We start from the raw sequence: 24,044 nt of genomic DNA, 5'->3' as shown, positions 1-24,044 counted from the left end.
TTAGGGTTTCTTTCTTGTTCTTTCTCCAGCTCCTTTAGGTGTAGGGTTAGGTTGTGTAACTGAGACCTTTCTTGTTTCTTGAGAAAGGCTTGTAGCGCTATATATTTTCCTCTGAGGACTGCCTTTGTTGTGTCCCACAGATTTTGAACCGTTGTATTTTCATTATCATTTGTTTCCATGATTTTTTTCAATTCTTCTTTAATTTCCCGGTTGACCCATTCATTCTTTAGAAGGATACTGTTTAGTCTCCATGTATTTTTATATGATGAATTATATATAGTAAATACTCACAATTCAATCCTTTAACTAAACAATCCAATTATATGCATAGCACTAAATCTCCCACTCGTATGCAACTGCTCTTACCTATTTTGTCTCTCATGGGGTTTGAGACAGGCCACTCGAAAATATTATCACTTTGGCATACTGATTACTTTGAATTAAAGTTACTTAAGAAACAGTCAGTATAAGAAGGATACTCTGAGCCTGCTCTGTCCCCCTGAAAGCAAGAAATAAGTTCCCTATGTGAAGGGCACTCTCCTAGAACCTGGAGAATAAAAGGTATCCTTATCATCAGAGACAGGGAATTCAGGCCTGAGAAGGCTATATAAACTTCAGACATGTGCTACCCTAAACTCAAACTTACTTAAGTGTCTTGGCATTTCTTCGCTTATTGTTTCTTTGTCTAAGAGATTTAAAAGTTGCCTGCTTTGCTTACTTCTTTGAGTCTCATAACCTGGATATATGATTCTTTTTTTGGATATATGAATTAAATTTATTTTTCTCCTGTTAGTCTGTCTTAAGTCAATTTAATTATTAGACCAGCCAGGAAGTTAGAAGGGGAAAAGGTAAAGTTCCACCCCCAAACCTACCCCAAATATACTTCCTTCTTGATATCAGCTTCCTAAAGTTAAGAAAACTGGTAAACTAGAAGGCAAGTTTATTTTCAAGAGATATATGACTTTGACTTAATAGGAAATAAGACCACTGCCTGAAATCAACCCACAGTTTTTCATACATTTGGAAAAATAGAATAAAATTAACTAGTTTGTCATATAGCTTATAGAATTAGCTTTACAAACTTGATAAAATGAGGAAATAACTAAAAGCAAAACAATTTAAAAGGCAAACGTTACTACATTAATAAATCTTGTGAACCCTCAAAACTCAAAGCATATAATAACTCCTAAATTTAAACTATAATCTTTTTTGGACAAAGCATCACCAAGAGATGGTATTTCAAGAAATACATTTTAAGAAATAAGATAGTATGCTGTTGTTCGGAGGACTATGGCTACACAAAGTAGTATTACATACAATTTGCAACTGGACTTAAAATCCAGATAGACAAGACTAACACATATGAAATAAAAAAACTTCAGACAATCATACTAAATATATCACAGCACTTCATGGTTTCATGTCATATAAACTATGAAATTAATATTGCTAAGAGCTCAGAAAGGCAAGACCACAGGCTGAGTTAGGACAATCAAGGTAAATTTAGTGATACTCTTAACAGTTTGAAACTGAGACTCGAAGTATTTTTGTCTTATGCACTCACACACCTGTAATTTTGGCATCTGTCACTAAGTAAAAAATCAGAGCAGTTAAATAAAATGCTAAGGGTCTGACATATTTATTTAATTCTCCCACAACTGTATTATGTATATGTTGTTACTTCCATTTAAAAAAACTGAAATCCCACAGGTTAAAACTTACTTGTCCATGTACTTTTTTTTAAATGCCCAGGGTGAGCCTAACGTAGGGTTTGGGTTCATAACCCTGAGATCAAGACAAGAGTTGGACACTTAACCAACAGAGTCATCCAGGTGCACCCTTGTCCATGTACTTAACACCCCTGAACTGTACACTTAAAAATGGTTGAGACAACAAATACTATGCGTATTATACCATAAAAATAAAAGAAAAAAACTTACTTGTCCAGGTCATATAATGTATGTGAAATTCGTACAATCACTTCCACTCCAGCTTCAGTAGCCAGTTTCTTAATAGCTGCATCTCGTTCCTTTCCAAAAGGCTCAGAATCATACTCAATTGAAAGTTTAGTAATGTTCCATTCCTAAAATACAAAAAAGGAACAAAAATGTACATAAATTTTCATAATTATTTTTCTACTATAACAATACATTCGGGGAAAAAGTGAAAAGCTTAAACCCTACATATAAAATAAATGTACATAAATCAAACTTCAAATATGCAGGAAGAAACTACACAATTTATTTATTTTTTTTTTAAGATTTTTATTTACTTGACAGAGAGAGATCACAAGTAGGCAGAGAGGCAGGCATGGGGGCAGGGGTTGGGGGGGGAAACAGGGTCCCCACCCAGCAGAGAGCCTGATTCAGGGCTTGATCCCAGGACCCTGGGACCCTGACCTAAGCCGAAGACAAGGGCTTTAACCCACTGAGCCACGCAGGTGACCTGAAACTACACAATTTATAAATTCAGAATTATGTAACTAAGAAATGTATACTCAGTAGATTTTAGGCATTGCACTAGTCAGCAAACAATCTAACTAGCCATATGCTTAAAACCAGCTTCCTAAATTTGTTTGCATAGCACTTTACTTTTCAAATAATTTACACTTACATGTTCTCATTTGGTCCTCAAAATAACCCACAGTTTGGCACTTTGGCTGATACCTCCATTTGGCAGAGAAAGTTATTTTAAAAATTTAGGGACTTGGGGGGGCGCCTGGGTGGCTCAGTGGGTTAAGCCTCTGCCTTCGGCTCGGGTCATGATCTCGGGGTCCTGGGATCGAGCCCCGCATCGGGCTCTCTGCTCAGCAGGGAGCCTGCTTCCCCCTCTCTTTCTGCCTGCCTCCTCTCTGCTTACTTGTGATTTCTCTGTCAAATAAATAAATAAAATCTTAAAAAAAAAAAAATTTAGGGACTTGGGCGCCTGGTGGCTCAGTCAGTTAAGCATTTGCCTTCGGCTCAAGTCATGATCCCAGGGTCCTGGGATAGAGTCCTGCATCAGGTTCCCTGCTCAGTGGGGAGTCTGCTTCTTCCTCTCCCTCTGTTGCTCACTCTCTGTATTTCTGTCAAATAAATAACTAAAATCTTAAAAAAAAAAAAGTTTAGGAACCTGCCCAAGTTCACAAAGAACCAGAATACCTGGAGGGTATTTATGTCTGCTGAATTTGTATCTGCTGATTCTAAGAATTGGTCTTTCACAAACTTTTTTTTTTTTTTTTTAAGATTTATTTATTTGAGAGAAAGAAAGAGCATGAGTCGGTGGGGAGCACAGGGAGAAGAAGACTCCCCAGTGAGCAGGGAACCTGATACAATGGAGGGTTCAATTCCAGGACCCTGAGATCGTGACCTGAGCTGAAGGCAGATGCTTAACTGAGCCACCCACATGATCTTTCACAAACCTCTGATAGTTAATATGGTATATGTTGCTTTGTGGAGGTACTCTGTTTTTATTTATAATGTTTTTATTTCAGATTACCAAAAAATGTTAGCTGTGGAGAAATAGAGATAGTAATAATGTCAGATATTTATTGAGTTTCAGGTGCTATATCGATAAATTCTGTATACATCTCCTTATAGTGATTTTCAATGTAGAGACTATGACTTCAGGGAACTGTGATTTCCTAAGGGGGTAGTAACTTTTTTAATCTAAAATCTATTCTGATGTATCTTACAAGAAAAAAAAATAAACTGTAAGTCTACTATTATTTATTTCATTATATGGTAACACACTAATTCTCCAAACCTGTACAGTTTAGACAAAGGCTGTTCCCAACAGTGGGTTAAAAAAATACTACTATATATGGGACGCCTGGGTGGCTCAGTTGGTTAAGCAGCTGCCTTCGGCTCAGGTCATGATCCCAGCATCCTGGGATCGAGTCCCACATCGGGCTCCTTGCCCTGCAGGGAGCCTGCCTCTCCCTCTGACTCTGCCTGCCACTCTGCCTGTGCTCTCTCTCTCTCTGACAAATAAATAAATAAAATCTTAAAAAAAAAATACTACTATAAACCTTGCAGTGTATATCCTTATCTTTATGCATACATCTTAAACATTTTTGGGCATTTGATCTATTTTTCCTAGAAACAGTTCCTTAAAAAACAACAGATAAGCATATTTAAAATTTCGAAAGACACTGTCAAATTTTCCACCAGATATATTGTACTAATTCATACTCTCATCAGTAGTATACCAAAGTGCTTGCTCCCCATATACTTACCAGTAGTATGTTAAAGGTTTTTTAAAAACCAGTAACACATACATATGGTATACACAGAAAAACAGCACTCATTTTTAAAAATTTCCTTTCTTGAACATCTTGAAGAATGCATACCAAACTGTTAATAGCTGTTACCTTTAAATTTAGGAGCTCAAATTATTTTTGGTAATTATTTTTTATTTTACACACTGTTGCATTGTTCACATTTGTTAGTATGATCGTGTACTGTTTTTTGAAATTTAGAAATAAAATAAGACTAGGAAAGCATTATATTTGTTTTATAGTGAAACAGTATAGAGTAGTAGTTAAAAAACAAAGGATCTAAAGTAAGACCTCCTGAGTTCAAAGACTGGCTCAACTATTTTCATAAATGGCTAAACTCTTCATGTCTGCTTCTTCATCTATAAACTGAGTAGAATGTGAGTAATGTGCTTAGAGAGCACCTAGCACATAATAAACACTATGCGTTTGTTATAGTAAAATGAAAAAAAAGAAATCATTATGTTACAGGGCTGAAAGATTAAATAAGATAATGCCTGTAAATTCTTAAGGACATAGAACACAGTTAAATTCAATGAATGACAGCTATTATTACTAGCTATTTGTATTTTCTTTTTCTGTGAGTTGCAGGCTATGTTTGCTTGGTTTTCTATCACACTAAATTCTTCTCTTATGGACTTGTAAGAGCTGCCATATATGTTAAAACTTTTTTTCCTAAATAGTAGTTTGCAATTCCGATTTTTTTATAAATAATTTTTTAGTTTTTAGAGTTTAAGATAGAGTTTAAGTCAATAACATTTTTGAAAAAGAAGGAAACACAAGTCAGACACCTAAAGATCAAGATACAGACCACATTACTAGTAAAGATAACTGCAGAAAAATTTCAGGGTTATGGGCAGGTAAGCCTGCTAATATTTTACCCCTAAATTAAACAGATTTACCTACCCAAGATAAGCAGCCCATCTCCTGCAGTATGGATTTATTGCATAGGAGAAGAGAACAGGATGTGTGCTCTCAGCAAGTGAGAAGAAAAGGCATAATCTGAGCTATACTCATACAATCTGAGCTACACTCACCTAGCTCCTTCTACTGCATTCCCCCGTGAAATCTTTCATTTCTTCCCTGGGGATAAATTAGTGAATATCTCTCTACAAGGGGTGGGGGGGGGAAGCTAGGGAAAAGAAAGTTCCTCAAACATTAATTAAATTCATTTATACATCAAATATTATAATCTTTATTACAGGCCAGATATAATGCTAGGTCCCTCTCTCTTAGAGCTTACTGAAGAAAACTAGCAACACAGAGGTAAATTTAAAAAGTAAATACACGGGGTGCGTGGGTGGCTCAGCTTGCGTCATGATCCCAGGGTCCTGGGATTGAGCCCCAAGTCAGTTCCCCTGCTCAGCAGGAAGTCTGCTTTCCCTCTCCCACTCTCACTGCTTGCGTACCTGCTCTCATTATCTCTCTTTTTCTGTCAAATAAATAAAATCTTTTAATAAATAAAGAAATAAAAAGTAAATATAAAATAACCATCAGAAAAAAACAGAATGCTATGATAGAGAACATGGGAATTCTGGTAAGCTGATACGCTAATTATCTACTCTTTTATTTCCCCAATTACGCTGGCAAGACTTTCAGTTAGTGATTAAAGTTTATATCCTTGCTTTTCTCCTGATTTTAGGTGGAAAGCAGTCACTATTTTGCCATTAAGAATGACATTAGCGGGGCGCCTGGGTGGCTCAGTGGGTTAAAGCCTCTGCCTTCGGCTCCAGTCATGATCCTGGGGTCCTGGGATCGAGCCCCATGTCAGGCTTTCTGCTCCGCGGGAAGCCTGCTTCCTTCTCTCTCTCTCTCTGCCTGCCTCTCTGCCTACTTGTGATTTCTCTCTGTCAAATAAATAAAATCTTAAAAAAAAAAAAAAAAGAATGACATTAGCTATGTTTTAAATTAACAACTTTTATCAAATTAACATTTACCAGTTTTCTATTGCTAGTTTGGTTAAAGTTTTTTAAATCATAAATTGATGTTGAATTATGACCAATGCTCTTTCTTCATCTATTGAGATAACTGTAATAGCTTTTCCTATATTCTGTTAACAGGAAGGTTCACCTTAGTTGATTTTTATAATGTTGAACCAACTTGGTATTCCTGGGCTAAACTAAATATTGCTTATTTCAATTTGTTAATATATTGTTAAGCGTATCTGAGGCTGCTTCTGGGGGGACATGTGGCTATTCTTTTCTCCTTAAAATTTCTTCAGCAGTTTTGCTAGTAGAGTATGGTATTAGAGTTAAGTTGGCCTCATAAAATAAGTGTTTTGGGGAAGTGTTCCCAACATTTTCCTATGTTTTCTGAAAAGTGTTATAAAACTGGTATGATTTTTCTCTCAAATATGTGATAGAATTCACAACCAAAGCCTTCTTGGGCCTGGAGTTTTATTTATGGGAAGGTTTTCAATCATAAATTCAGTTTCTTTAAGAGATATAGGGCTATTCACATTTTTCTTTTCTTCTGAGAATTTTATAACTTGTACTTTTTTTTTTAAGATTTTTTTTTTTTATTTATTAATTTGACAGAGAGAAATCACAAGTAGATGGAGAGGCAGCCAGAGAGAGAGAGAGAGAGAGATAGGGAAGCAGGCTCCCTGCTGAGCAGAGAGCCCGAAGCGAGACTCGATCCCAGGACCCTGAGATCATGACCTGAGCCGAAGGCAGCGGCTTAACCCACTGAGTCACCCAGGCGCCCCTATAACTTGTACTTAAGAAAATTTTCATTTTAGTTGAATAATTTATTAGCATGATATTTATAACATCCTTTATTATGCTTTTAAAAATTTGGAGACTCTCTAGTAATATCCCGCTTTTTATTCTGGATAAAAGTGATTTTTTCCCTTTTTACCCTGGCAGGAGAACCCATGCATTGAGGTGTGAATCAATATTGCTAGCAGTTTATCAAATCTTTTCGAAGACCCAGCTTTTGGCTTTGCTGACTGAATCAATCAGGGTTCAGTCAGGAAACAGAAACCGCATCAGCAATCTGAACAGGTAAAATCTAATGTAAAGAATTATTAGCATTTAAATATTCTCTTTAAATACAGCATTATCACAATGTAAAGGACCTAAAAGGAAAAAAAAAAAAATCTTTTCAGAGACCCAGACAAGCTTTGGATTCACATTGAAAATACTACCTGTGTACAGGATGTGAGAAAGGAAACTAGAAAATGAGTTGCAATAATGAGATTTCTTTTATTTAGGCCTAGACTGAGCAGGACCGAGGCCATCTGCTCCTGTGATCAGAGGCCTAGGCTTAACTTTTCTAGCAACCATGAGCTAGAATTCTGTCCAGCTCAGGTAGCACCAGAAACGAGATGGACTAGGTTGTAGAAAAGGCCCTTTGCTTGACAAGATGATTAATGCTCAATGTTAATATTCAGCATTAAAAAACTTGGGATCAGCAGGAGTCAGAATTGTTGAGTTAATGGAGGGATGGACTTGGATGAAAAAACTAGTTTTTCAGATATCGTTTCTTGGCCTTTTGGCTAAGATCAGGTGAAGAAACTAGTTTTTCAGAAAAACCAATTATCTTGGGGGTTGGCCATCAGTTTGATAATTAGATTTAGATTCCTGGTTTGATCCCAAAGGCTAAAGTGTCTCTTATTGAGCAGCTGGAATCCACTTCCTAGGTGAGGCTCGACCCTTCCTGAGGAGGGAATGTGTAGTGCCCCCCCTCCACCAGAAACTTGCAGGAAAATTCTTTTCCAGAGTCGAATTTGCAGTGAAGCTTCAGTCTTGTACTCAAGTGGCCAGCCGAAGGTGAGAAGTGGGGCTCAGCTTGGGAGTGTCTAGATCTCAGGTACTTAAAAGACTGTTTTGTGAGGCTAGGGGATGGGGGAAGACAAGGTCCTGTACTTAAGAACTCCCCTCCAAATGTAAAACCAAGCAAAACCGGGAATGAACAGGAGAGGCAGACTGGGTTCATCTTTTAAGTACAGGGCCTCACAGACTCAGGTGAGAGATTGGATAGGTAAACTGATGCTGGGCTACACTATCCAGTATGGTAGTCACTAGCCACAGAAGTGGTTTCTGAGCACTTGAAATGTAGCTAGTTAGAATAAAGATGTGCTGTAAGAATAAAATATACACTGGATTTCAAAGACTTCGTATTAAAAAGAGGTTAAAATAGCTTAAAATTTTAATAATTTTATATTGAAAGGAAAATATTTTTATATACTGCATTAAATAAAAATATGTATTTTTTAAAATAAAATATATTATTAAAATTAACTTCATCTGTTTCTTTTTACTTTTTTCAGTAAAAAATTTAGAATTACATATGTGGCTTCTGTCGTCTAAGGTGTCCAAAATTAGCAATTGCAGAATGCTGCTACCACCACTAAACAGAGGGAAAATAAGAAAACAATGAAATTAAGAACTTAGAAGAAAAGAATCCTCTACTGAGATTCACACCTCAATGCATGGGTTCTCCTGCCAGGGTAACACAAAACCTTCCCTGTAGAGAAGGAACTTGCCAAAGGGCAAGGCCAGACTGGTTCATAGGAACAGCACCCCAGGTGGCTAAGAAACTTCCTGCAGGTAGGTAAACTGGAGCTGGTCTGTGCAAGTGGCCTATCAAGGGACAGAGAAATTTGCCAGAGGGTGTGGTTAGGCTGGGGCTTGTCCAAAAGAGAGGCTTAGGTCTCCCACAAGCTCAATTCCCAGCTAATGTGCCAAGAAAAAAGCAAAAAGCACAAGGCTACCAATATGTAAAGCCCCTTCTTTCCTACTATGACTTTGCAGAGAACCACCACGAACATCTCTCAACAAAACCTAGTATCAAGCCAGCTGACAAAGGAGAAATGTCGACAGCATCCAGCTTCACTCTCACAAAGCAGGACTAAGACGGGTGGATTAGAGCTGAGACAATAAACTGATTATCACAATTCATTTTCTCTATTGTTTGTCTGCCTTGTTTCGTTGATTTCTATTCTTGTTTATTTTTTTTTCTTCTGCTTACTTATAGGTTTGACTTGTTCTACTTTTTAAAAAGTTCTAACAAAGTACTGAAAGCTATTAATTTTCCTCTAAGCACTGTTGTAGCTGAATCCCATAAATTCTTTTTAATGGCAAGTTGAATATTAGTATTTTAAAGAAATTACCCTAATATTAATACTATTTTTTAACAGAAGTATGTTGTGAATCCCATAAATTTTTGTATAGTTTCCACTACCAGTTATAAATACTTGTAATTCTCTTGCTATTCATTTTAATTCTATTGAAGTTAAAGGAAATATTCTGTAAGATGTCCGTAACTTGAAAAAAATTTTTTAAAGATTTATTTATTTATTTGACAGAGAGATAGAGAGAGAGAGCCCAAGTAAGCAGAGCAGCAGGCAGAGGGAGAGGGAGAAGCAGGCTCTCCACCAACCAAGGAGCCTGATGTGGGGCTCGACCCCAGGACCCTGGGATCATGACTTGAGCTGAAGGCAGCTGCTTAACCAACTGAACCTTCCAGGTGCCTCTGAAATTTATTGATAACTTATGTGGCTGAACATACAGTCTATCTTGGTGAATATTTTATATGTGTTAAAAAAAATGTGTATGAAAAAGTGCTCTACATCACTTGGCATCAGGGAAACACAAATCAAAACCACAAGGAGATACCACCTTACACAAGTCAGAATGGCTAAAATTAACAAGTCAGGAAATGACAGATTCTGACAAGGATGCGGAGAAAGGGGAACCCTCCTACACTCTTGGTGGGAACGCAAGCTGGTGCAGCCACTCTGGAAAACAGCATGGAGGTTCCTCAAAAAGTTGAAAATAGAGCTACCCTATGACCCAGAAATTGCACTACTGGGTATTTATCCTAAAGATACAAATGTAGTGATCCGAATGTTTATTGCTGCACATGCACCTGAATGTTTATAGCAGCAATGTACACAATAGCCAAACTATGGAAAGAACCTAGATGTTCATCAACAGATGAATGGATAAAGAAGATGTGAGATATATGAGATATATATCTCATATATATGAGATATATATATGAGATATATGAGATATATATATATATGTGAGATATATGAGATATATGAGATATATATACATACACACACACACACACACACGGAATACTACGCAGCCATCAAAAGAAATGAAATCTTGCCATTTGCGATGACGTGGATGGAACTAGAGGATATTATGCTTAGCAAAATAAGTACATCAGAGAAAGACAAATATCATATGATCTCCCTGATATGAGGAAGTGGAGATGCAACATGGGGGTTTGGGGGATAGGAAAAGAATAAATGAAACAAGATGGGATCGGGAGGGAGACAAACCATAAGAGACTCTTAATATCACAAAACAAACTGAGAGCTGCCGGCAGAGGGGGTGGTAAGGAGAGGGTGGGGGGTTTATGGACATTGGGGAGGGTATGTGCAACGGTGAGTGCTGTGAAGTGTGTAAACCTGGCAATTCATAGACCTGTATCCCTGGGGCTAATAATACGTTATACATTAATAAAAAAAAATGTATAGTTTGGGGGTGTAGTGTTCTGCAAATATTGTTATATCCAAATTGGTTGATAGCAATTCATATCACCTGTATCTTTATTAATTTTTGTATATTCTATCAATAACAGTTTATCAGTTTGAGATTCACATATTTTTATGCTGTTAGTTGGCACATATACATTTATAATATTTATATTTCCTTGTAAGATTACTCTTAATCTCTGGTAATTCTGTCTTGAATTCTACTTCCTTATGCTTACTCTTTCCAAAGTATATCTTTTTCAGTCTTTTTTATTTCAAACTGTTTATTAATTTTTTTTTATTTGAGTAGAGTTTGCAATCAGTTGACAGCCTGGCCAGACCTAGAGGATCTGAGAGAATCTCTCTCCCACATCTCAGATCTTGGTACAGGCTACTGAGTGGTCTTCTATCTCTACATGGTTTCCCCATTCCCTGCATGACACAAGAAGCATTCCAAAAGGGCAAAGGCAGAAGCTTCAAAGTTGCTTGAACCTTAGGATTGGGACTCAATGACTTTCTTGTCAGTTGGTCAAAATGAGTTATATGGCCAACCCAGATTTAAACTCAACCTTTTGATGGAACAAGGTGCAAAATGTTGTGAATTCACATATCACACCCCAGATACTTGCATGGCTCAGGCCTTCACATGTTTGCTCATATGTCATCTTAGAAGTGAAGCCTTCCATGATTCCATATAAAGTTATTACCCTTATCTCCCCTTGGAATTTAATATCCCACACTTCATTTTAGCACCTACCACCGCATGATGCTGCATATTTACTTGTTTATTATCTGCCTCCTTCCCACTATCATATAAGCTCTGCCAAGGTAGGAATGTCTTCTATTTGGTTCACTAGTATAACTCCACCACCTTGAACTCTGCCTTGTACATGGTAGTCACTCAATCAATCAATATCTGTTGAACAAATTCTCTTATTCAAACTAACATGTGCTATAAAATTTTAAGGCAAGAATCCAAAATAACTAAAAAAGCATAATACAAATTTTATGCATGTAAAATATTGGTGGCTTTAGAGAATATTTTGTTACACTTCAGGGAGTCCATCCATAAAGACTTTAGTCCTTGTTTCTTGGATATAATGAGAAAGTTTTAATGTTTAAACTCTTCATAAAAAGGTTCTTCTGGGCCTAGAATGTACATGGTCTTGGTAGCTTACCATATGTGGAAGCTGCAAGATTTAACTGCATAATAATAATAATTTATGTAAGATTCATATGATTAATAGTGTATCCAAGTTTTGCATACATTAGTGTCTGCTAAGTTTATCATTTGTTTAGAACATAAAAAGAAGTTTAAAAAAAAAGTCTTATATTAAGCTCAGAATTTAACTGGGAAAAATTCTAAGCAGAAAACACATCAGGGCGCCTGGGTGGCTCAGTTGGTTAAGCCGCTGCCTTCGGCTCAGGTCATGATCCCGGGGTCGTGGGATAGAGTCCCACATCGGGCTCCTTGCTCAGTGGAGAGCCTGCTTCTCTCTCTGACTCTGCCTGCCTCTCTGCCTGCTTGTGCACTCTTTCTCTCTCTCTCTAATAAATAAATAAATAAAATCTTTAAAAATAAAACAAAACACATCAGAAGAAACAACAGTTTATCAGACATATATATATAAAAATATATGCTTACAAAAAAAGTAAAAATGCTCTGACCCCATCTCTAAATCTACTCAATATAAATAGAATAAGGAAGTCCTATGGAAAGGAGAAGATATATACTAGACTATCAGTACTGGAACCACTCTCACCACTCCAATCAACGAAAGCACTGTTATCGGGTTTAAAACAGTTTCACCTTCCAAGTGGGAAACAGGATTACCCACGTATTAAAAATTCTATTTTCTGTACTACAATAAGATAACCAGAGACATTAATGTAAATCAGTCAGCGGGTTACCGACAAAAGAATCTTTTCCCTTAGAGGAAAAGGGGCGTGAGGCTGAAGGGGTGGGGAGGAAACCTGCTTTTTATTGTAGATCCTTTTAGGCTTTTTTTTAAACACATGCATATAGCACCTCTTGACAAAAAGTAAAAATAAAAACACCAACGTAATAAAAAAAAGGAATTAATTCCCTCCGTGGCTCTAGACATAGTATAGAATCTGAAAGGAAGTTTTCATAAGTGGTATTTTACACAGTACGTAGCCCAAGGGAAAATCAGAATAAAATGGTAAGCACTTGATATGCTTTATGTGTTACATGCATCTGTATTTTATGGCCCATGTGGAAATCACTGCTTCTCTGCCTAACTGACAAAGACTGGGACAGCACCTAAATGCAGAAGGTAGTTTAATCCAATAATGTTAATTTAGGTAAAAGAAAGCTCGAAACAAAGAACATAAAAGATTTGCTGACTTAAAACAATTTTTTTTTAAAACAAGTAATTACAAGTTTTGTGATTGTATTTTTTTGTCATAATTCCATTACAGTTAACATACCTGTTACATTAGTTTCAGGAGTACAATATAGTGATTCAACAATTCTAAACATCACCAGTGCTCATCACAAGGGCACTCCTTAATCCCCATCACTTATTTCACCCATGCCCTTACCCCAGGCCTCCTCTGGTAACCATAAGTTTGTTCTCTATAGTTAAGAGTCTGTTTTTGATCCCTCTCTTTCTCTTTTTTCCTTTGCTCATTCATTTTGTTTCTTAAATTCCACATATGAATGACATCATTTGGTATTTGTCTCTCTTTCACTTGCTTTGCTTATTAGCATTATACTCACCAGCTCCATCCATGTTGTTGGAAATGGCAAAATTTCATTCTTTTTTTATGACTGAATAATATTCCACTGTATACAGACACCACAACCTCTCCATCCATTCATCTATCAATGGACACTTAGGCTCTTCCATACTTCGGCTATTGTAAAAAATGCTGCTATATATGTAGGGGTGCATATATGCCTTTGAATTAGTGCTTTATATTTTTTGTGTAAATACCCAGTAGTGCAATTAATGGATTATAGGATAGTTCTAGTTTTACTTTTGAGGAATTTCCATATAGTTTACCATAGCTGGCTGCACCAGTTTGCATTCCCACCAACAGTGTAAGAGGGTTCCTTTTTCTCCATATTCTTAAAACACTTGTTGTTTAAGTTTTGTTATTTTAAAGCAACTAAAGTTCTCTTAGGCTTCATTTTATTTATACCACATAGATTCAGAGATACACACACTTTTACACTCATTAGTTATTGATAAACTATTACACCATTGTTTCTAATGTGCTTTCTACTCAGAATTCCTACATGCACCTAAAGTTAAATTCTGACTCTAAGTAGCCATAGTAGTAAAACATACTTTAATAAAGTAAATCTTCACTAGCCAAAACTGTTGCATTAGTGAAATCCTGAACATTAATACCAGTGAAAAAGATTAGGTAGTGTTATTTGACTCCCAGCACTGGGAACATTTTCATTCAAGGAAAGGAACTATTCTCTTCTGCATTAGAAATAGGAACATTACTATAAAAAAAATTTGATGAATCAAATAGCTGCAAAAAAAAAAAAATCAGATATACATTAGGAATTCTAACAGTAGGAAAGAGAAAGAGATGGATAAAAAAGACAAAACCAGGAATCAGCTTCTGGTCTGAGCACTTCCATGTGCTAGCTATATGACCTTAGTCAACTCTTTTAACCTCTCCAGGACTAATTTTTTCAATTGGGAAAAAAAAAAGGGAGACATAAGATTAGGAGATTTAAGATTCTACCAAGTTTTAAAAAAACCCCACAAAACTCCAGTTTTGTATTATTAGTAGCTTGTTGTTCATTATAGCCTTTGGACCCAAAAAGTCCTCTTCTAAGAATTATCCCCCAAATGTGCTAGCACATGTGAGCAAAGATATTTGTATTTGGACAGGGATGTTCACTGACAGCATTATCTGTATTAGCAAAGGCCTGTGGAAAATGACCAAACGTTCAGTAGAAAGCTTGTTAACAAAATCATAGCATACCTACACAATGGAATACTACGAAGCCATTTAAAAGACTGAGGGAGCAGTAGGAAACAACCTCTAAAATACATGGCCATGCAACTAAAGCATGACACAGATGGTGTAGAATATAGTGCACTTACCTTTATTATTAAAAGGGGGGATGGTAACATACACAAAAATGCAAATTTATATATATAGATGGATCTACAGGTATTATATATATATATATACGTTATATATAATGTGTTAAATACATACATATTGATACATGCACATATATATTCTTACTAATGCAAAAAATATTTGTAATGCATATACAAGAAACAGGTAGTAATTGTTGCTTCTGGGGGGGGACTAGCAATTTAAGGCAGAAGAAAGATTTAAGTTTTCATTGCAAACTACTTTTTTTGCAGTCTTGATTCTACCATATAGAACTTTTATTAAATTAAAAAAAGAAATTTTTATTTAAAAATACTTGTATTTCACATACTTTAAATTACCTCAAATACCTTACTCAGCAAATATGTGTCTTCTCTGAAAAAAGATTATTATTTTAAGCAAAGATTTTTCAGATTACCTTAAAAAGTCTGGGAAACACATCTGCTGGCTGTCCACGAATGACAAACAAACGAGAGTTTAATTTTCGTAGATTGGCATCAAGGTCTTCAAGACACTGAAGCAAAAATCTACAGAGAAAAATATTAAAATTTTTAAACATGTATATTTAGAAGATACAAAGTATTACAAAATCATGTCATTCTAAAAATTGACATGCTAGCCCCATAATTTTATTGCCTCTTATTATCTTATTTCTAACTGGTCTGTAAATTACTCTTTCCAGAAATCATACTTACCATTTTTTAATAACAAACAAGTTTCTCAGTATTTTAATGAAATTCCTAAATTAAATCACTAACTTCCATTAATTAATAGTAAATGAATGGTAGCAATATTTAATTTGTAAGCATCAAAATTATATAAATTAAATGAATTGATTTCATTGATGAAATGAACTCAAGTTCAAACAGAAAAACCTCCTTGAAAAATCTAGAACACTTTTCTAATAAAAAAATGGAAATATCCTATTTAATCACTCTGAGCAAGTGAATAACTTAAGAATTTGAGTACTAAAGGATACTATAATCATCTATGAGAGAGAAAACATGCCTATTTTCAAGTTTCTTATCTAATTAAGGAAACTGATAATAAATACACATGAAAGTATGTGGCATAACTCTGAGTGCAGAGAATGTCAGGTTAATTAAAAAAGAAATATTTCATGAGACAGGTGGACTTTTCTCAATGAAATAAGTACTAAGAAGGCTTACCCATGATAGTTATGTTGGGAAATTCTGAGGCAGTACCAGAAGACTGCTCACTGTGCATCTTTATTGTGAAGAAATGGAGCAGTCTCCAAGAGCATTTCTAAAAGAGAGGTCATCCCTAGAAAATCCAACCTCACTATCTGCCTCATGCTAATTTCTCTAACATTTCATCTAGATTCCCTTCCCTTCAGCTGGACAGATTTTTTCCTCTTTACTGTGCTTCTTTTATGTATCTGATCTTAAGGTTAAATATTTGTCTGCCTTTTCCACAAGTCATATGTTCTCTGAGAATAGTGATTGTGTTTCCTTGTGAGAAGTCAGAAATGCACTGTCCAATATGGTAGCCACTATGCACATATAGCCAAAATTAACAATTCAGTTTATCAGTCATACTTGCTGTATTTCAAGGCCTCTCAACAGTCACATGTGTGCCTATTAGTTACCATACTGGACAGCATAGGTGAACATCTCTACTGCTGCAGAAAGTTCTACCAAACATCATTATTCTAGGAGGCTATTCAGTTCAGATCATTTCCTTATTTTGATCCCATAAATTCATCAAGAATGTTTTGTTAATTTTTATAGTTGCAGTTATTACTGACATCAGTACACCTAGTCAAGTTTGATATTCTTTCCATTTAGGAGTCATCATCTCTATGGGTGTGGGGACTCAGGAGGACTCCCATTATATCACCTTTATTTATTTATTTTTTTAAAGATTCTATTTCTTTATTTGCCAGAGAGCAGCGAGTGAAAGCACAAGTAGGGGCGGAGCAGCAGGCAAAGGGAGAAACAGGCAGTGAGCAAGGAGCCCAACGCAGAACTCAATCCCAAAACCCTGGGATCATGACCTGAACCAAAGACAAGACACTTAACGGAAGGAACCACCCAGGCATCTCCCATTGTATCACCTTTAGGAAGGTGCACAATTGTCTTTAAACAAATAGGAAAACAAACCTTTCTATTTTCACATTTTATTTCACCTCATCACTATTCTGCTTGGGTTTCGAGCCACCACCCTAACACTGACCCCTACCCCAACCTCTCGCTACAAACATGCAAATACTTTGGGCTGGGGGGGGGGGGGCGCAGGGGGATTGTTAATGTTATACCAATACAAAAGTACTTGAATTTTACAAAATTATCCATAACTATGAATAATTTATCATATTGATGGTGATAAATGTTTATTAGGAAACATCTAGTTTTACGTATTTGCTTGGCAAGAGTTTTTAGACACTGTAGTAGATAAAAATTAAGAGATTAAATGAACTAGCAACTCTGAGTTTTCTTAAATTTAAACAGTTGGGGGAAATTGGAAAGGGAGGTGAACCATGAGAGACTATGGACTCTGAAAAACAATCTGAGGTTTTTGAAGGGGCGGTGGGGTGGGAGGTTGGGGGAAACAGGTGGTGGGTATTAGAGAGGGCACAGATTGCATGGAGCACTGGGTGTGGTGCAAAAACAATGAATACTGTTATGCTGAAAATAAACAAATTAATTAATTAAAAAAAAGAATAAAGCTTTACATAACTTTGAAAAAAAAAACAAAAACCCCAAACTAAAATGTCCTGGAAGGATAATCCACCCAAGCACCCCTGGAGAGTACATTTTTAACAAGAACATATTTTCAGATCTTCTCTTAATATGGCATATTACTATACCCATTTGGAGGCTCAGTTAATAATACTATTAACTACATGCAACAGGTTACTTTTTAAAGGCCACACAGTAGTAAAATTCACATCTCTTTGCATAATTGTATTACCTATGTAGAAGCACAGTTTTCCTGTTATTTAATTGAATTACTAATTGCATCACTTCAAAATAAATAGAAAGAGTACTAAGTAAGCAAATATACTTCTTCACTTTAAACATATTAAAGACTTAAAAAAAAAACCTCCAGAGATAACTAACTTATTGTTATTAGAAAAAAATTACATGCATTGAGTTTCCTTATACCATTTCCAACGATGATTTCAACATGAATCAACAGAAATAGTTTCTTAAAGTAGGTCATTACTATAGCAACCAGTGGGTGGTTTGGTATACTCCCCGTCACAATGACCTACTTTCCAGCCTGTGCTAGAATAGCTTTATATAACCAGAATTTCTAGTTCTGTCTATAAAATAGTCTAAAAAAGGCAATGATGAGATACAACACAATCCCACAGTTGTTGAAAACAAGGCATGCAAATTAACACGTATCATACCAGAATAAAACCATCTGGTTCTGCACTTTAGTTTATAAAATATATCTTATCATATGTTCAAAGATGAAAAATACACTTAGAATATCTAAATCAAAACAATTCACCGCTGGGGTGCCTGGGTGGCTCAGTCAAAGCCGGGTTAAAGCCTCTGCCTTCAGCTCAGGTCATGATCCCAGGGTCCTGGTGGGATCAAGCCCTACATCAGGCTCTCTGCTCAGCGGGGAGCCTGCTTCCCGCTCTCTCTCTCTGCCTGCCTCTCTGCCTACTTGTGATTTCTGTCAAATAAATAAATAAACTCTTAAAAAAAAATTCACCACTGATCCTGAAGAACAAATTTAAAGACTATAAATTAAAATAATTAAAAACACATGTAAAAAAAAATCTTTTGTCCTCTGCATGAAACGAGTCAAATTTTAAAAATTAAAGTCCTGGACATATTAATTATAATAAAGAAAGTATGTAAAGAATGTTAGTCATTAACCCAAGTCAATGGCATTTTATTAAAAAATTTTAAAATTATAAATAGCACTTTGTCTCTCTATAAATTGAATAAAGTCTACATATACTTTTTTCTAGTTTATAACAAATTTTTGGTGTTTTCATCTAACTTAATCATTATTCTAATTGTCAGAATATTTTGTGATACACATTTTCTCTAAAGAGGCTCATTTGGTTAAGCGTCTCCCTTTGGATGGCTCAGGTCATGACCCTGGGGTCCTGGAAAGGAGCCCAATGTCATTGGGCTCTACCCTCCCTCTCCCTCTGTCCATCCATTCTGCTCATGTTCTCTCTTTTTCAAATACATAAAATCTTAAAAGAGAGAGAGAGAGAGAATAGTTTAATGTTCAATAAAAATTAAATGTATATTTTTAAAGTAAATTTACTTTGCCAAGCTCTAATGGTTATAAATCAGTGAATGTATAACATGACACAATGTTGCTTTTTAAAAAAAAAAGATTTTTATTTATTTGAGATAGAGGGTGAGCAAGAGCGAGTGAGAGAGAGAGAGAGAGAGAGAGAGCAAGCACAGGCCTGGAGAGACAGAGGGAAAGAGAGAAACAGAGAGCCCGACGCAGGGCTTGATTCCAGGTCCCTGGGATCATGACACTTAACTATCTGAGCTATCCAGGTGCCCCACAACGTTGTTTTTTATAATAAATATTTTGCAGTGCCTCCTTCTAAATTCTGAAATTTAAATCAAAATTTAAAAAGAAATTTATAGATAAAGTAGCATATTTATGTGTATAAATTTAAAGCATTAATATAATGCTTTACTGTAATATATGGTAGAAATGTCAGGAAGGTCATTTATATTTTAAAAAGAAATAACATGTATTTCCAAATGTAAATATCTGAGTATGACAAAACAGTTAATTAATTCGATGCCTACATCTACATCCAGAATCGTTTTAAAAATTCAATAGCTACAGGGGCGCTTGGGTGGCTCAGTGGGTTGGGGCCTCTGCCTTCAGCTCGGGTCATGATCCCGGGGTCCTGGGATCGAGCCCTGCGTTGGGCGCTCTGCTCAGCGGGGACCCTGATTCCTCCTCTCTCTCGGCCTGCTTCCCTGACTACTTGTGATCCCTATCAAATAATTAAATAAAATAGTTTTTTAAAAAAATTTTAAAAATTCAATAGCTACAAAAACAGACTGATATATTTGTATTAATGGTGACTCAAACACCATGAGTGGTACTGCCTTTGGTGACATGACTTTCGGTAATGTTGAGCAAGACTTAGTAAAATTCTGGACAAAACAAAGTATAATTTTTCCTTGATTTACAAAGGTGATAAATATGTTATAGGAAAACTCAGTATATATCTTTCATAAAAATATACATATATATTTCATAAGAAATACCTAGCATTTATATATAAAAATGGATTTAAGCTCAGATTCAGAGAATTGGAAGTTTTTCACTTACAAGAAACCTCTGGTAGAATATTTGAAAGTTACTGGGACTCAAGACAACAATTTATCTTGAGAGACTATCCTGAGCACTACAAGTCTTTCATTCTTAGTCTCTCTTCACTAATTCCACTAGAGCCCTCTAATCATTGTGATAAGCAAAAATGTACCCACAAATTCCTACAATACCTCTAAAGAGTGATATTATTCATTATTCACATAATTTCACTGATTTGAGAGATACAAGTAACAGGAGTGTCCAATACGCAAGGAGCCGAAAATCTAGAAAAGAAATTTAAAAATATACATGATGTATGAGACTATAACAGAACCTTCCAGGTAGAATGCAACTTATATGGTAAGAGATCTGTATGGATAATGTTAATATAGCTTTAAAAAATCAAGAGGGAGAAGTCATTTCTGGATTTCTCTTTTTGAGATGATGGAAGATTTAGGCCAAAATTTCAAAGATGCTGATTGTAAAGGAGAAGCCTTCCAATATTAGTATGATTTTAATAGCTGTAGATAGGGAGGGAGAATTACTGGCCCTTAGACTATAACCTCCTTAAAGACTGGGACTTGATCTCTCTCCCTCTGCCTGTCATTCCCCCTGCTTATGCACATGCTCTCTTTTCTCTCTCTCAATCTCTGACCAAAAAAAAAAAAAAAAAGATGGACTAGATCTCGTTTACCACTTTCCAGTGCCTAGACATGCATAACATATAGCAGAAGTTCAAAAAATATTTATCTAGCAAACAACCAAATAAATATTCATAAATACCAAATTCATGAAGGCAAGAGAAAGGGATTTCTTTCAAGTTTTAATTTAAATTCTACTTAGTTAACATACATTAGTTTCAGGTGTACAATATAGTGACTCAACACTTCCATACAACACCCAGGGCTTATCACAAGTGCACTCCTTAATCCGTATCACCTAGTTAACTCATCCCCCCATTCCCCCCCACTTCTGGTAACAGTTTGTTCTCTATAGTTAAGAATTGTTTCTTAAAAAAAAAAGTTTCTGGGTTTGCCTCTCTCTTCCCCCACTTTGCTTATTTGCTTTGTTTCTTCAATTACACATATGAGTGAAATCATATGGTATTTGTCTTTCTCTATTTCAATTAGTGTAATACTTTCACTCCATCCATGCTGTTGCAAATGGCAAGATTTTGTTCTTTTTAAGGCTGAGTAATATTTCATTGTGTGTGTATGCATGAATGCACATGTGTGTATACCACTTCTTCTTTATCCATTCATCAGTCAATGGGCACTTGGGCTGCTTCCAAATTTGGCTAATATAGATAATGCTGCTATAAACATCTAAGTGCATGTATCCCTTCAAATCAGTATTTTTGTATTTTCTGGATAAATACCTAGTAGTGCAATTGCTGAATTTTAGGGTAGTTCTAGTTTTAATTTTGAGGTAGTACTATTTTTCACAATGGCTGCACCAGTTTGCATTTCCACTAAGAGTGCAAGAGGGTCCCCTTTTCTCCACATCCCCATCAATACTTGCTGTTTCCTGTGTTTTTGACTTTAGCCATTCTGACAGTTGTGAGGGGGTATCTCCTTATAGTTTTGATTTGCAGTTCCCTGATAATGAGTGATACTGAGCATCTTCTCATGTGTCTGTTGGCCATCTGGAAGTTGTCTTTGGAAAAATTTCTGTTCGTGTCTTCTACCCATTTTTAACTGGATTATTTGGTTTTGGGTGTTGAGTGTTATAAGTTCCTTCTATATTTTGGATACCAACCCTTTATCAGATATGTCATTTACCATTATCTTCTCCCATTCCACAAGGTGATTTTTTTATTTTGTTGACTGCTTTGCAGAAGCTTTTTATTTTGATAAAATCCCAACTGTTTATTTTTTGCTTCTATTTCCTTTGCCTCAGGAGACATATCTAGAAAGTTGCTATAGCCAATATTAAAGAGGTTGATACTGCATATGCTCCTCTGGGGCCGTTATGGTTTCACGTATCACATTTAGGTCTTTAATCCATTTTGAATTTATTTTTGTGTACTGTATAAGAAAGTGTTGCAGTTTCATTCTTTTGCATGTTGCTGTCCAGTTTTCCCAACACCATTTGTTGAAGAGATGGTCTTTTTCCTGTTGGATATTCTTTCCTGCTGTCAAAGACTAAATGTTCATTTCTGAATTTTCTTTTTTTTTTTTAAAGATTTTTATTTATTTATTTGAGAGACAGTGAGAGAGAGCATGAGAGGCGAGAAGGTCAGAGGGAGAAGCAGACTCCCCATGGAGCCGGGAGCCTGATGCGGGACTCGATCCCAGGACTCTGGGACTGTGACCTGAGCCAAAGGCGGATGCTCAACCAACTGAGCCACCCAGGTGCCCCTCATTTCTGAATTTTCTATCTGTTCCACTGATCTACATATCTATTTTTATCCCAGTACCACACTGTTTTAATTAGTACAGCTTTGTAATATAACTTGAATTCCAGCACTGTGATGTCTCTGGCTTTGTTTTTCTTTTTCAAGGTTGCTTTGGCTATTAAGGGTCTTTTATGTTTCCACACAAATTTTAAGATTGTTTGTTCTAGTTCTGTGAAAAATGCTGTTGGTATTTTGATAGGGATTGCATTATTGCTTTGGTAGTGTAGATATTTTAACAGTATTTGTTCTTCCATTCCATGAGCATAGAATGTCTTTCCATTCCTTTGTGTCATCTTCAGTTTCTTTCATTAGTGTTTTACAGTTTTCAGAGTACAGGCTTTTTGCCTCTTTGGTTAGCTTTATTCCCAGGTATCTTATTGATTTTGGTACAACTGCAAATGGGATTGATTCCTTAACTAGTAGAAAGGGATTTTTAAGACTTGTGCCAATAGTACCAGAATGAACATTCTCTGAATGTCTGTACTAGGTACTTTACATATATTTCCAGTAACTTTACAATAAACTATCTCATTTAAAAAATGATGAATCTAAAACTCATTAAGGACATATTCTGAAGTAACTCAGCTAAACAATAAAAATTTTAATTTGGATATGTCTGATCCTAAACCCATGTTCTTTGTACTATATAATGCTACTTTCCTACAGGGTATATAATAATCTAAAATGTTTTAGGGAAACTAGTCTGACAGTTTTAAAGACATAAAAAAGATGGCCACGAGCGCCTGGGTGGCCCAGTGGGTTAAGCCTCTGCCTTCGGCTCAGGTCATGGTCCGGGGTCCTGGGATCAAGCCCTGCATCAGGCTTTCTGCTCAGCAGGGAGCCTGCTTCCCCCTCTCCCTCTACCTGTTGGTCTTTCTGCCTACTTGTGATCCCTCTCTCTCTCTCTCTCTGTAAAATAAATAAATAAATAAAACCTAAAAAAAAAAAAAAAAAAGATGGCCAGAAAAGAGTTTTTTTTTGTCTTCAAGATGATGGACAAGCAAATGTAATATGGGACAGCTGGGTAGCTCAGCTGGTTAAGCATCTGCTTTCAGCTCAGGTCATGATCCCATGGGTCTGGGATTGAGTCCCACATTGGGCTGCCTGCTGCTCCCTCTCCTTGTGCACTCAATCTCTCTCTGTGTGTCAAACAAATAAATATATCTTTAAAAAAAGTAAAGTTATTTCTCACTCATGCTATACATCGATTGCAGATCAAGGCATTTCTCTCACATTTAATTGGTCAAAGCAGGTCACATGGCCAAGCAAGACTTCAAGAAAGCTGAAAGTACAAAATAAACTTCCTGCAGGAAGAGACACCAAAGAACGGTAAACAGAATAACATCTACCATAATACATAAACCAAATATTGGTATCTATGTACCACATGGTGAATTTCTTTTTTTTTTTTTTTAAAGATTTTATTTATTTATTTGACAGACAGAGATCACAAGCAGGCAGAGAGGCAGGCAGAGAGAGAGAGAGAGAGGAGGAAG

At 36.0% G+C, this 24,044-nt stretch overlaps 1 protein-coding gene across 1 annotated transcript in view; it reads right to left on the bottom strand.

Annotated features, from left to right (window-relative positions):
* Positions 1 to 24,044, bottom strand: part of CRY1 (cryptochrome circadian regulator 1) — an 84,616-nt gene that overhangs the window by 15,240 nt on the left and 45,332 nt on the right. The window contains exons 2-3 of the mRNA XM_059402173.1: positions 15,283 to 15,391; positions 1,941 to 2,083 (exon numbers count right to left, since the gene is read on the bottom strand). Of these exons, the coding sequence (XP_059258156.1) occupies positions 1,941 to 2,083; positions 15,283 to 15,391 (252 nt within the window). The remainder of the gene's footprint in view (positions 1 to 1,940; positions 2,084 to 15,282; positions 15,392 to 24,044) is intronic.

This window comes from Mustela nigripes, chromosome 6 (genome assembly GCF_022355385.1).
Source record: "Mustela nigripes isolate SB6536 chromosome 6, MUSNIG.SB6536, whole genome shotgun sequence".
Taxonomy (NCBI): domain Eukaryota; kingdom Metazoa; phylum Chordata; class Mammalia; order Carnivora; family Mustelidae; genus Mustela; species Mustela nigripes.
This window is presented reverse-complemented; position numbering and strand designations above follow the sequence as displayed.